The sequence below is a fragment of the Talpa europaea genome, assembly GCF_964194135.1.
Source record: "Talpa europaea genome assembly, chromosome: 14".
Classification (NCBI taxonomy): domain Eukaryota; kingdom Metazoa; phylum Chordata; class Mammalia; order Eulipotyphla; family Talpidae; genus Talpa; species Talpa europaea.
Window position 1 is genome coordinate 29481584 of NC_140082.1, and position 15505 is coordinate 29497088.

At 45.0% G+C, this 15505-nt stretch overlaps 1 protein-coding gene across 1 annotated transcript; it reads left to right on the forward strand.

The window, feature by feature from the left end:
- Window positions 1–3215: 3215 nt before the first annotated feature.
- Window positions 3216–10918, forward strand: UCMA (upper zone of growth plate and cartilage matrix associated; the record flags this gene model as incomplete). The annotated part of the gene is made up of 5 exons (XM_084253028.1): window positions 3216–3273; window positions 3617–3682; window positions 3774–3869; window positions 6501–6599; window positions 10821–10918. The coding sequence occupies 5 exons, from the start codon at window positions 3216–3218 to the stop codon at window positions 10916–10918; spliced, it is 417 nt and encodes a 138-aa protein (XP_084109154.1).
- Window positions 10919–15505: the final 4587 nt, after the last annotated feature.

The window sequence follows — 15505 nt, forward strand, 5'->3', positions numbered from 1 at the left end:
GGAAACTTCTCAAGGACACTTCATAGCACTGATGGTGATAGATGAGTAAAGAATAACTTAAAATATGAGAGTTAAAGATAGAGGTAACATATAGCTCAATAATTTCACTGCTAGTTATGTACCAAGACAAATAAAAATATATGTTCACATAAAAACTTTCAGTATTATTCATGACCAAAAGGTAGAGATAATTCAAATGTCTGTCCACTGATGGATGGATAAATAAAACATGGCATATGCATACAATCGAACATTACTCGGCAATAAGAATGAAGCATTGGTGTGCATGCTATAACATGAATGAATCTTAAAAAGTCTAAAGTGAAAATAAGTCCATCACAATGGGCGATATCATTGCATCATTCCATTTTAGTGGAATGCCCAGAACAGGCAAATCCATAGACAGAAGCAGATTACTGGTTGCCCAGGGTTTTGGGGCTTGCAGAAAATTGGGAGTGACCACTAATGGGTACGGAGTTTCTTCTGGGGCTGACAAAAGTGTTCCAAATTTGATTGTGGTGATGGTTTAGTAAATTCAAAAGATCATAGTTATGGGAAAATGAAAAGAACCCTGGACTTAACATCAGACCTGGTTTGAATCCCACAAATACTATGTACTTGATTTGTTCAATGTCATGTCCATTGAACTTTCTCTTCTATTTTCTCTACCTCACTGAATCATCTCACCATCCATCCACCTTGTTATCCAAATGAGAGTTGTGGGAGCCATTTGAAATGCACAACTCCCAGTTCATAAGCACCCCTAGCTAATTTAGTCACCAAGTTCTATTGATTCTATTTCTTAAATATTTTATTTATTTTCACATTTATTTTTCTTACATTGTTATTCATCTTTGTGCAACAAATGAATAAATCCTCTCAAATCTCCCACCACATCACCTGTGAACCATCACTGTAGTCCCTTGCGCTCTTCCCTCGCCTGTTTTGACCCCCTCTCCTTTTTCCTTCCTGATCTATATGCCTTAGATCTACAATTTGCTTGCAAGTTTTGTCTTTTTTTTTTTTTTTTACCCTTTATTCGGTTTCCTTATATTCCTCCTATGAGTGCAACCATACGATATTTTTCTTTTTCTTTCTGACTTATCTCACTGAGCATAACCCTTTCTAGCTTCATCCATATTGCTGCAAATAGCATGAGTTTATCCTTTTTGATTGCTGAGTAGTATTCCATTGTCTATATACAACGCATCTTGATCCATTCATCTGTTTTGGGGACATAGGTTGTTTCCATATCTTAGTAATTGCGAATAGTGCTACAATAAACATAGGAGTGCAGGTTTCCTTTCTAATTAATGCTTTGTGTCCTTTGGGTAGATTCCTAGGAGTGGTATGATGCTATGAGCATAGCCAGCCAGGTGAGCAGACCCAGGGAGAGGGAGCTGAGGCTGGAAGGGAATGGAAGAGTGGAAAGTGTAGACACCAACAGGTGTAGAGGGAGAGGAAGTTCTGAACGAACTGAGCGATCAGTTTCTTGGAGCCCATCAGAGCAGCTGGTAGAAATCTTAGGTCACCAACTTGGGTATGTAAGAAATGCAAGCTTATCTTTCCAGAACTGAGCTTACTTCCCATTTTGAGCCTCCAACTTCTACTCAGTAAATTCTAAATTTCTTGCCATTTTTGCCCAGCCTGGATCTCAGAGAAATACTTGAAGCTTGAGATTCTTCTCTAAAGCCTTTCTGCATGTACAGTGGACACACTGCCCAACCTGGGCTGGAAGGTTCCTCTGGGACATATCCTAGGTTTACTCTGGGTTTACATAAAGGACAGATTTACCCCAAGTTGGTTAGCCAGTGACTAGTACAATGCCTAGCTTAAAGCAGGTGTTCCTTAAATACGTGGGTGAAATAAATGGAACTAAAAGGGCAGTGAGAGGAATCAGGGTGTCAAGGATGCCACAGGTATTTCACACAGCCACTTGCACACCAGAGTCCCATCAAAATTGCTCTGTCCTGGTATCTCTCTCCCAGTGACTTCTAGTTAATCTGATAGATAAATCCTTGCTGATGTGTCATCAGGTATGTTCCCTTCTGGGTTCATCATGCACAGTTCACCCCCCAGTTGATGTGAGTCAGCATCATGGAGGGGGGAGGTGCTAAGTAGGCTTTGGGCCACCAAGAGCTGGTACAGGAGTAGTGGCACTCTCCTCCACTGGAAACCAACTCATTTATTATGTTTACTCTGCCTTGGTTATTTTTTCCTCATTACCAGCTAATGGTGCAAGGACAAGTAGGATGTTCCATGCAAGCCTAATGAAAGGAGAGCTTCAGGGGGTGCAGGCTGTGTTCTAGGTCCAATGACGGTCACCATTAGGAAAGTTCTAAACAATGCCCCAAGTGAAGCTCTTCAGCTAGTACCAACCAGTTGAGGATGGTTCATAATAAAAGACAATGTCAAAAATACATCCCCAAAGGGCCTGTACTTCGATGGCTCCATGGAGCTATGACTCTCTTGGCATCCCCTACATGGACAGTACCTGTCTCCTTCTAGAGAAGTAGGCTCTACTGGGGTGCTCTTCACACACTATACCCCCAAATGCCACAGAGGAAGTATCTGGAAAGGATTTCAAGACCCCAGGCTGAGGGTCTGTGTCTTGTAGGAGAGTGGGCATCAGTTGGGGCATGGGTCAGGGTACTCGGGTTTCTGCCTGCCTGGCCAAAGCATCTGTGCTGGTGTCTCCCAGTATTTATGGTCCCTACTTGCGGACATCTGGGTCCCAGTCCCCCTTGATTTCTTCTTCCCTCCATCCTATGTCAGCCTCAAGAATGAGAGTCCACACCTCCCTGCAGCAGATGCCCGGTGTGTGTGGGGGTATTTGAAATGTTCCCTTGGTCTTTGGAATCCTGACTCTTAGGCTGGACATTCCAATAGCACCTCTTTGGGTGCGGATCTTGGAAACTTTAAAAACTGTCCCAGCCAGCCCCACGACAGACTCAGCTTCTGTGAGGTTTGCAAGGCGCCAAAAACATCTCGGGTGCTCCCGGAGGAGCAGCCAATGGAAGTCTCAGCCAGGACCCCTCCCACCCCCCCCACCCCCCCCACCCCCCGGTGGCATCCCAGCCTCCTGGCTCTCCCTCCCTCCCTTCCTGGCTCCCTCCTGTCCTGCCTGACACAGAAGTGGACCCAGCAGCCTCGGGGGCTACAGAATCCTCTCCATTGGCTCTGTGGTTCTGAGACGGACCTCAGCCTCTCCAAAGATGACCTGGAGACAACTGCTTCTCTTCTCCTGTCTTTCAGCTGTTGTGTTTCTGGCCAGTGAGTATGGGGAGGTCCCAAAATGGACTGGAGTTAGGTGAGGCTGCTCAGGTGCCCCACATAGAAAGGAGGGTGCCTGTTAGGAGGGCTGCATCTGGGGTGTGTGTGTGTGTGTGTGTGTGTGTGTGTAAGGGGGGGGAGGCAAGGAGAGAGATATAGACAACACAGAAAAACAGCATGCTGTGCCTGATGGTTTCCTGGGGAGAACAGCTCTTGACTGGTCTGTGAGGGTCCAGGCCCCAACACTGGGCTGTGGCCACAAGGGCCTGGGAAGACCTGGCTGGCTTGAGCAAGGGTTCCCCTGGGGGAGCTGCAGCGCTCACCTGGTGCTCTCACCCCACAGTGATGCAGGAGAGCACTGGTGCATCTGTTGGCACCAGGCAGGTGACTGAACAAGAGGCCAAGGAAGGTGAGTGCAGGGGCCACTGAGGGGTGCAGGGTGGTGGGCTCCTGCCCTGGGGTGTCTGTGCTGATAGAGACCCACCTCTCTTGGGTTCTAGCTGAGGAACAGAAGATTTTCATGCAAGAATCAGATGCCTCGAATTTCCTCAAGAAGCGCGGCAAGAGATCCCCCAAATCCCAAGATGAGGTCAATGGTAAGGATATTGGTGGCTTTCTGCTGGGCCCTGGGGTTCCATGTCCCCACAGTCAGCTGGGTTGCACCGAGGCCCTCAGATAGCAAAGTGATTTTGGCTCTGAATTTGAAATCCCACATTTCCTTGATTGCAGGTTGTATATTGAATCCACCCCGGCACAGGGGATAGTGCCACATCATCTAGCAGTGATGAGGTCCATCCAGATTTCAGAAAGTTAAAAACATAAAGGGGGAAATATAGGCTCTAGCTAAGAAGGGAAACGGCATGTGAATGCTTCTGTACTGTATACAAAACCCTATAATGCAAGAGCAACAATGAGCATGAGAGCAGATGGGACAGGAGACTGGAAATGTGAGTTTGGTGACAGCTTTGCTGCTAAGTGACCTCAGCCACTTCCTCTCTGGCTGTCCAAGTTTCCTTACACATAAACCCCTGAAAGTGTGGTGTTCAGCCAGAGTGTAGAAAAGTTTTCGTTTTCAACGCATTTGGGAGCTTTTGAGCCTGGAAGCTTCTCTCCTCAGCCTGAAGTTGTCCCCTGCCTGGCAGGATCCACACTTCTGACTGCCCACCCTTGCGTTTGCTGTCCCTGAACTAGATTCTTCCAAGGACTCAGCGCTCCGATTTTTTCCCCAGTTCCCTGCCTGGATTTATTATTGTGCGTGTGTCTGAATAAACTCTTTGTGTCCCTCCCTGCACTCAGCAAGGTAACTTGCTTGGGAAAATAACAGGACTTCTTCCAAGTGATGGGAAAGATGAGACAAAAGTGCTTGGAGATGAACTTTTCTTTTTTTTTTTTAAATCGGCTCAGTTTAACCTCACTGGGAAAATCTCCAGGCTTCAAAGAGCTTGTGATTTAAAAGTCAGCAAAGGTTAAGAGAGACTGAAAACTGATGGAAGCTGGGCAATTCTTCCTGGAAATCAGAAGCAACCTCCTGGCAGATGTCCAGTGGAGGAGCAGGTGTGAATTTAGGCAATAGTTTCCATCCTCATGAGCAGATTCAGGAGACAGGTGATTAAACCTGAGGCCCTCCCCTCGACAGAAGCTCATTATTCACGGGGTCCCAGGACAGCCTGGTGATACCCAGGACTGCACCTGAGGGCAGCTGCCATCACTTGGCTTACACCTGGGCACGGGCAGGAGAACAACACCTGGTTACCTCACGGGCTGGGCAAAGGGCAAGAAACACTTTGTTAAACTTGAATTTGGAACTAGGAAACAGGCACCTGACATCTCTGAGCTTCTGGGTAAAGGCGCTGGGAACTACAGGGAGTAGCTAAACTGCTGAAGCAAGGGTTGAGAAGGGCTATGTTAGCCAGAGGGTACACAGTATACAAACAGCATCTTGTCCTGAGAATAGATTCTGTCAGTGCTGAGTCAAGCCCAATTTGTCGCACCTCCAAATGGGGGATTTGGGAAGATTTTACTGGAGTGCATAGGGATAGAAAATACTTTAGGAATTGGCAGTGGCTCATTAGAGCCTCCGCCTCCCTGGTTCCCCCACTGTAGCTAAGATGGCACCTGGGGCACCAGCTGGGTTTACAGTGAGTTGTAAAAGGGAAGGTGTGTTCTGGGCCAGTACTGGAGGGTGAGCACCTGGGACTCTGGCGCCAGTCCCAGCTGTGCCCTGGCCCACTGTGACCTTGCTAGGTTACTGCACTGCTCTGAGCCCAAATCCCTCCTAAGAAATGTGTGGATGTGGGGCAAAGGGTGGGGCCTGGGGATGAGTACCAATTCCTTCTGACAAACTAAAGATTCCTGTAACCCTTAGGCAAAGGCAGAGCGTGGGGAAAACATGGATTTACCTAAAGGATCTGCACTGAGAGCAATTCACAATTAACCTGATTTTTAGTCTTGGTTTAACATAAACATAACATAAATTACTAGAGTTCATGTAATTTATTAAAAGCTCCTTACCAGGATTTGAGGTAATTCACCGTATTATTTTGTAAAGATTTTTTTTTTTCTCCCTAGAACCCTGTAACATGTGATGGGGTTTGTGTGAAAGGCTTCTCATCAACCCCTCTTACCCACTTGCTTTTGCACATTGGAGTTGGTTGGGGTGACAACATCACCTCAGTGTTCCCCACTTTGATGTGTGAGGGAATTGCGTCACAGAGCACGAGGTGTTCTGAGGGCCCAGTTCCTCCTGCACCAGACATGGCCCTCCTGCCTTCATGGACTTTTCCAGTTGAAACCCGGTTAAAACACATTCCTTGAAACTAAGAGAGTTTTAATAATTTCTTCCAGACAATTGAAGATGTCAATGTAAAGATTTAAGGTATTAACTTATATGAAGTTAAATTTGGATTACTCCCTCGTATAACTCATTTCTGATCTTCAGATTTCTAGTTTCTAAGTAGCCTCAGGAATCTGGATACACACCAAGTTTTATGAGAGGAGCTAAATGGTTTCATCCTTTGGGATCTCAATCTTCTTATTTCCACATGAGGCAATTGACGGGATGACCTCCTTGGTTCTTCAAGTTTAAAGTCCATGTCAAGAGTAAACTATTGAGTGAAGTTCTCTTACCCCTACTCCCTCACAAACAACGCCTTCCCTAGGCAAATAATTGGTGTACCCTTAAATTTGGGCAGCTGCCCAAAGCAACTCTTGTTCTTCCCCTTTGCCAGCGGAGAACAGGCAGAAGCTTTGGGCTGATGAGCTACAGAGAGAGTATTATGAAGAACAAAGGAACGAGTATGAGAACTTCGTGGAGGAGCAAAATGATGGTAAGAGCTCATGAGTCAGTGTCTTTGGGATAATGGAGCTTTGTGGGAAATTGCATAACTTGCTCCTACTTGTCCCCAAACTGGAGATGTAAGGCAAGATGTACCTTCAATTCTTACCTATAGTTGTCTTGAAGGGTGAAAAAACTTGAACCTGGCTCTAGCACTTGAGTAGGCACGGTAGAGGACAGAACACCTGCGTTAGCACTGGCTGGGGACTGCGGTGTTGGGAAATTTGGGGTGGACTGTTTCCTTCTCCCATTTGGGATCACTGCGGTGGTATGTATTCTCTGTCTTAGTGCCTAAACTACTGGGTTAGTTCTGGTAGGGTCAGGTTGGAATTCAAAACTCACTTGCAAGTGCCCTGGATTCACATTAATGTAATAATGATTCTAGGAACTATTCATCCTGGCAAACCAGGGTCCTCACTTCCTTATTTACCACAGCCAGTATCTTAGATCTAACGTGGGAGGCAAAACAGGAAAAGTGAACTCAGAAAGCACTGTTCTTATTGCCCTGCCATGGACCCTTCCCACCTGTAAGTGCCAACATGTACAGCCCATGCTGAGGTTTCTGTGCGGGCCCTACCTCACTGCTGGCAGTGTATTCTTTGCTAAGCCTTGGCCTTTGCCACTCATTAACAAATAAAGGGAAGGAGAGTTTCTTATCAAGCCATCAGCACACTTCATACCTGCCCTTACCCCCTGGGCAGACTGAGGTCCCACCACCCTCTAGGAAGTGATTTCACCAGTTGGATGAGCAGCTGGATGTGGTGAATGTGGGTAGAGAGAAGCTGTATCTTTGAACCACACATTGCCAGGAGATTGAATTTGACTTTGTGTCTATAACATGCCTTCTCAAGTGTCACCCATAGCAAAAACTCATTGGAACACTTAATAGAGACCAGACCAGCAGGTGTAGGTGCATTTGTGTACATGTGTGCATGAATGTCATGCCTTCCTTTGTCTTCCCCCAAACTGAAATGGTCCTAAATAATCTAGATACACCTGAGCTTGGACATTAATTAAGGCTGCAGTTTAGGTTTTCTTTGTTAGAGAAAGTCTGCAATTTCAGTTCTGAATCATCAGCTTGCTTGCTCTGGCAGAATGGACATCCTCCTTGGACATCTCAGTGAAAAGGAAACAATCCTCAGGTTCCGGGGCTGCAGGCTAGGCCCTTGGCTCTGCAGATGGCACCTGGGTGAGCCCTGCAGAGAGGTGTTAGGCTTGGATCTCAGCAAATCAAACTTTCCAGGGAACATCATGGGGAAAACTCACTGTTGCAACAGTCAAATAATTCTGGAGATTTATCTTGGTGAACAATTTAGGGAAAAACATTTAAAAAATTAGGATGTGCCTTCCAAAATTCTTCTAAGTATTTTTTTTTTCTTTTCACTCATAGTGCTAATAATAGCATTTTGTTTGGGGCATTTTTAAATATCTCTGGTCCAAATCCCTAGCACCTGGGTGGAAACATTCTCTTTTGTGATGAATTTTAGGGTGAGGAGTTAGGCACCTAAGTGCCGACAGGTCTTCCACCAAAGCCAGAGGAGACTATGATCAGGTCGCCCAGAGATGGAGAAGACCTGGCAGGACACAGGCCTTCGGGGACAGTGACAGCAGCTGCTGTGAGGAGCACCTGCTCCATGAGGCACTGCGCTGCATCATCTGATCCTCAGACGGGCCTTACAATTCCCATCCTAATTTCAAAACGAGAGGCTGAGAAAGGATACATAGATAGTGAGGACACAGTGAAGAGTTTGCATTGAGGCGTGTCAGCCAGTAAAGCTGCCGTTCTTGTAAATGAAGGGAGATCAAACATGCAGACGTCCTGGAGCTCCTCTGTGACCCAGGGGGAAGGGTGAGGAGAGTAGGGCTGAGGGTCTCCATGGCTTGATGAAAGGAGGCAAAGAGATAGAGCGGGCCCAACCTGCCTGAGGAGAAATGTTGACAAAGGTGAAGCTGATTCCAACTTTCCTCCTCTTCTCTTGCTTCTGCCCTGGGAATGGACTCTGCACAGCAGCCGGGTTGCCTGAAACCTCGCTCTGTGGTCAGAGCATCCATCTTCTGAGTCCTCTCTGAGGTCCCCAGCTATTGTTGTGCAGAACCCGGTTTGGGTTAGCTGTCTTGATACAATGGCAACCATTCTTAGAATAATTCAGAGTGGTTGGGCATTCATCTGCGACCTGACTCATAAAAGCAAGTGCTGAGGGAGATCCATAGGTGGATAAAAGGTCTTGATTTCCGTACAAGATTGATCTTCCAGTGCCCTGAAGGTCCCATCTCCAAGGCCTCCAAGGGGGTCACGAAGGGCCAAAGCCTCATTCAGCTTCCCTGTGGCTCCAAAACCACTGGTTTCTCAAGCAAAAATGCCTTTCAAAACTACCGTTGGGAGCCCCAACATAGTACACTGAGCTCCCATTCCCATACTAAGCACCAATGAGGTGACACAGATCTGCCTCCCCTTCAAGGTCAGAGGCCTGGTCAAGTTTACCAAGGGTGGCTGCACAACACCTGGCTGGACGAAGGACGCTTGGTCATAAGTTGTAGAGACCTGTACTTAAAAGCAACAGTATCCGAGAATCAGGTCTTTATGAATGACCTAAGAAACTGCTATTTGTAAAAATCTTGCTTTCAAGTTTGGCAAGAGTGGCTGGGCTATCTGGGCTGAGAGGGCTGACCAGGGCAAAGGCTAACAGCCAAAGAAAGGCACAGCCGGGGCCTGACTCTGAGCAACAGGCTAGCACAAGGGTTCCAAGCCCCTAAGGGGATTTTCAGGGTAGAGCTAACTCCGTGCTCACATAGGAAGGAAACAGTTCCAGCAGCCATGGCACCTCAATACCCAAAGTGGCCCTTCCTGCTCAAGCACCTGGCTCTCAAGGGTGCTGAGGACCACAGGGACCACGTCTTTCCCATACCCTGAGGCCACCAGGTGATCCTGTAAGCCCTGTGAAACAAAGAATGTGTTGCACTAGCACCAAAATCAGGAAGCCCACAATGAGAAAACAGAAGCAAGGAAGACATCTTTTTGGTTTTTAACCCGTGACATTGTCTTCTACTAGTATTTCCCATCCTCCCGACATCTTTCACAAATGCTTTTTTAAAAAAATGTGGTAAAATACATAACATAAAATTTGCCACCTTAACCATCTGAAGTAATTCCAAGGCACAATGTTGTCCAACTACACCTCACTATTCCCAAAACCCTTTCACCACCTCACACTGAGAGTCTGCACTCAGCATGCAGTGTCTCCCCCACCACTACTCCTCCTGGCAACCTCTAACACATTTTCTGTTTAAGTTTGCCTATTCTAGATACTTTATCTAAGAAGAATAATCGCACAGCAGTTTTCTTTTTGTACCTGGGACACTTTATTTGGCGTATTTCAAGGTCCATTCATCTTTGTCGCAGTTATGAGAACTTCATTCCCTTTTATGGCTGAATATATCTGGGCCCACACATGTACCTACTCATCTAGCTAGCTCATGGTTCGTATACTTGTTCCTGTTTTCATTTTTAGGCACATGAGCCAGGAGTGAAATTGTTGGTTATAATGTAACTCTAGGATCAGAAACATGTCTTATCAAAGAGTAAAATCAGAACTTTCTTACTTATTAAAAATCCCCTTAAGTTCTCTTTAGCTTTTTACTATGAAATATATCAAAAAAAAACCCAACAAAACCTATATAGCCACTACCCCAAAACAACAATTGCCAAGAGTTCTGCACTTGTTCCATCCCTCCCTTTTCCAGTTAGCTTTAATATTTAAAGCTTAGAAAATAGAACAGTATAGAGGAAAAATTACTTTTATCCCATCACTCGAAGCTGACAATTCTTTCCAAGTTATTTTCTATGGTAAAGCTTGTAGTCTATCTTTGTTGCTACTTTTGTGTTTGGTTTCTTAGTTGCTATGTCTCTGAGCTAGCGTCAGCTTATAGTTCTTCCCCCCTTTGCTGGTTATACAGGAAAGAGACTGAACTAGAATCCAAGATGCTGGCCTCAGCTCTCTTGGCCAGCAGCCCTGTGCCTTCACCTGTCTGGGCCTGATCCATAAAATGAGGCCTGTGAACTGTACTCACAGGCCCTTCCAACCTGGATGTTGTGTGTCACCAGGCACAGAGGCGCAGCAAGCTCATGTCACCACAGGGAGGGCAGACTGGGTTGATGGCTCCCAGATGGGAATCCTCCCCATCCTAACATAATGTCTCCCTCTCTCCTCCCCAGAGCAAGAGGAGAGAAGCCGGGAGGCCATTGAGCAGTGGCGCCAGTGGCATTATGATGGTCTGTACCCATCATATCTCTATAACCGCCACCACATCTGACCTTATCGCTGCAGAGTCAAGATGGAGCTTGAAATATACCCCAGCACAAGGGAGTCCAGCAACAGTCTCCCCTCAACACAGGCCCCTCTCCGTGAGGCCTGCTGGGAAACACATTTTTTTTTTTCTAATGGATTAAAATGCCCTGCCTTTTGCTTCTTTGCAGATGATTTTTTGAGGTGAACAAACACTGTTGGAGCCTCCTTGTACCAAAGCTATAGTGGTTTCCCTTTGCTTAGCCATTGCTCCCCAAGTTAAGATGCCTGTCTAATAGAACAATGAAAAGAATCACAGTACAGAGAGAAGGTTACATGTTTGCTTATAGCTTAGAAATAAAATCACAGAGTCAAGATTGTGTATTATCTTCTCAAATCTCAAACTGAGTGGTGGTAACCTGTCTCCCTGCATGACAGCATCTAGGCATCTGAAAGTCTGAACTCACAGCAAATTTGCTCAGTATTCCTCAGGCATCACACAAATGAAAGAGAAATGCTAATATAAATGTTTTGGTAAAACAATCCTCTGAGATGTTTACTGAGCCAGAATGCTCCTCATGTCCTTGAAGAGTCTTAGTTCATCTGTGGTTCTTCTGCTTCAATCAGAGAAGCCACGATCACAGCAATCACAGCTGTAACCTTGACTTGAAAGTAGCTAACATTTAGTTTGGGAGTACCTCATTTTTCTTAACAGAGCCTGTCCTTAGCCTGGTTACCAAGTGAAGCAAGAGATGGTGAGGCAATCAACTGGGAGGCAGGCTTAACTCATAGGTAGCTCAGATGCTCTGCCAGGACTGTAAGACACTGGGCCAGAGAGACACATGAACTTGAACTCTATCCACACGAAACTGCCTTACTGGTTAGCCAGGAGCCAAATGTCAGGTGAAGCCCTGAGGCCAGATCCAGTCCCTGCCTCTTTAGGGTGATAACCCCAAAGTTACAGGGGATGTGTTTTACATACCTGGAAGTACAAGAGAAAAGGCAAAGCACTGCTTTCACCTCAGCCAGGAAATAGGAGTCACAGTCTGCTTGCATGGGTAGTGGTAATACACTTGCAGGATTCTGGCAAGAGGGCAGCTCCTGTTTCCATGTGCCAGAAGCAGGTGTATGGCAGCCGATGGAGAGTAACTCTTGGCTGTACTATACAGCCACCTGTTTCAAACAGCCTGCTGTGTCCACACAAGGAAACACTGAGCTATATAGATGTCAAAAATCAAAAATGGCTGGGTGAGAGGCCAGGTTAAAAGAGTGAAACAAAACAGCCTGTCCTTGCCTCTTCAATGGCCCTGCATGACATGCTGGCTCTCGATAAAGAACGCTCACAAACATGGTCCCACTAAGAAGTCTGTTACCTTGTTCTACCCCACCACTAACAACGGCTCCATTGTACCTCAGGGATTTCAAAGTCCACCCTGAATTCCTTCATTAAAAGCCAATCACAATCATTTCCCAGGCAGAGAGAAGTCTGCCAAAGGTAACAGACCAGGAATCTGGACAGCCACAGTTAATAGGAAATTAGTAATGGAGCGACCTGTATTTTTAGAGCCAGGCCTTGTCAAAAGTGTGGCCTTCGGGACATTCACTTATTTTTGAAAATTTCAAAAACTTGTTTGATGTTTTTTATCCATTTCATTTGACTGAGTTACTGTACTTCATTTTTGAGCAATTATATCCTAATTCTTTGACAAGTTTTTCAAAAACAGCAAGTTATAACTTTTTTTTTTTTTTTTTTAATAGAGGCATGTTTTGTTTTATTTATTTATTTATTTGTTCGTTTGTTTTGTTTATACATGCACTGGGCACAGTCAGAAGCGCGGGAGGGTGAGAGAATTCACCAGAGCCAGAGCGGGGAGCAGAGCAGGCAGAAGGACCAAAGCACACTGCTGAGGGGAGCAGCGGGCGGCAGGAGAGGTCTGCGCGCCATGTGGGACCCTCCTATGGTGGCCGGGGAGCAGCCGGGAATCGAACCGGTGCTGCAGAGGCTGCGGGCAGCTTCGCAACCCAGCGCTCAACCGCTGCGCCACCGGGGAGGCCCAGCAAGTTATAACTTAACCTCATGGTAACCACAGAGTAAAATGCTCTAGTACAAAGAAACAAAGGGCAGCTCTCCTGCCCACCTGTGACCATGCAGGCACCATTTTCTTTCTCCTTTTCCAAATAAACCTGAACTTTCAAAATGCAAAACAAACAAACAAAGGAAATGAACAAAAAAAAAAACAAAAACAAACTCTTAGATTCTGATAACAGAATGGGGGTAACCAGAGAGAAGGAAGATAGGGCAGGTGGGGGGTATCTTTAAACGGGCAAAGAGTACACTGGTAGATGGAAATCTACCAATCATAATGCAGATGTTGAAATATAATACTGTACACTTGAATTGAACTTAAACAAAACAAAATAAGTCCTTAGACTATGAGAACAAAACGGTGGTCACAGAAGGGAACGGGGAATGGGGTAACTGAGGTGAATGGGAACGAGATGGTGATAGTGAAGTGGCTTCTACAGATGCTGATGCTGATCTACACTGCTGGGCAACTGAAGCACATATATACTTACAAGCCAGTAACACTGCAATTAAAAAAAATTTAAGGGCCTCCCCTGGTGGCACAGAGGTTGAGCGCTGGGCTGTGAAGCTGCCCGCAGTCTCTGCAGCACTGGTTCGATCCCTGGCCACTGGCGAGGGAGGGTCCTGCATGGTACGACAGACCTCTCTTGCGCGCCCGCTGCTCCCCTCAGCAGTGTACTTCGTCAGTCTGCCTGTTCTGTTCCCTGCTCTGGCTCTGGTGAATTCTCTCACCCTCCTGTGCTTCTGACTGTACGCAGTGCTTGCATAAATAAATAAATAAATAAATAAATAAGCAAACAAATAAATAAATAAATAGATAGATAGATAAATAAATAAATAAATCTTAAAAAAAAAAAAGAAAGAATAACAAGAATCAACTGCCTATGTTTCTAGTTTTTTTGTCCTTTCTTTGGTGAAATGGCTTTGAGTTTTTACCATCTCGATCACTGCTATCTAGCATTTTTTCTCCAAAGAGTAAGGGACATGGTGTGGGGCTTGACCAGGGAAGCACTTGTCCCAGTTTTTATCTAGAGAGTTCACTGCGTGAACTTAGTTTTGGCACCTTAGCTTTCAAAATTTGGGCGCCTTAGTTTTCAAAAATTTCACAGCATTTTCACAAACTGCTGTCCATTTCACTCATTGATTTCCTCCACCTTGTTTTTTATTATATCACCATTTCTTTCCTCACTCTTGGCAAATACAGAACTTCACTTTCAAGTCACGCTGTGTTTTATCCAAATGTTCACCCCTGGCATTAGAGATGCGTATTTCACTTGTGCAGTGGGAATCTGATGGGTTGTGATTACATCCCATGGGATGTCAAAGTGATGAGCTTAGGCAAACATCTATTCTCCTGATTTTTAAAAATAAATGTTATCAGATACCTAATCTACTATAAACACCAAGTTTTACTTTCATCACCATCAACTTCTACACAGAAACCCAATATATGTAATCTCTTATTATCAAGCTTGCTATATATCAACTAGAATGATTTTATAAATTGAACATGGAAAAATTTTAGTTAAAATTTTTAAAGTTTTAAGTTCTTTGCGGGGGGGAATTCTCTATCAAATCATTCAAAAGTTCCTCATTTGCTCTTTTGGAACACCATTATCTAAAATTATTTCACTTTTTCTTTTTTTGTTGTTTGGAAGGGAAATTTATTTTAATAAATTTCAAAAGGTGTTTTTTCCTTAAACAGTGACCATTCCCTTTATTTATTTATTTATTTATTTAATAGAGGCATGTTTTATTTATTTATTTGTTTGTTTGTTTGTTTGTTTGCTTTGTTTATACATGCACTGGGTACAGTCAGAAGCATGGGAGGGTGAGAGAATTCACCAGAGCCAGAGCGGGGAGCAGAGCAGGCAGAAGGACCTAAGTACACCATGTGGGACCCTCCTCTGGTGGCCGGGGAGCAGCCGGGGATCGAACCGGCGCCGCAGAGGCCGCGGGCAGCTTCGCAACCCAGCACTCAACCGCTGCGCCACCGGGGAGGCCCAGTGACCATTCCCTTTAAACAGAAAAAGGCACAGAGGGAAAAAAAAGAGGAATATACCCAAAAAGAAAAGAAAAGAAAGAAAAATCTGTTGTGAAAACTGTAACATTCAGATCACCCAGGTTCAACTATGCAAGGCATAGACAGTTCTATTTGCTAATTTAGATCACTGTGTACTTATTTCCCTCTTTTGACAGGCTGTATTACACAATAAACCCTGCATTGCCAATGATGGAGCAGGGTCAGAAAAAAATTTAAACACACATTTTGGATTTACATGAAGCATTTAATAAAGAGGGTAGAATTAAAAAGATTGATCTCATTGATGAATCATTTTCAATGTTAACAAGTAAGCCCCCTTTTCCTTCTCATCTCTGAATATACTATGAAAGTGCACACAAAGCACCTTAAATCAAACACAGCCCCCAAGATCTAGAGTAACTGAGAAGGAACTCAACTATATTTGAAAAAATGTAAAAATTTTAAATTAAAATTTAAAAAAGGCGATTCAGTTCACTATCAATCTT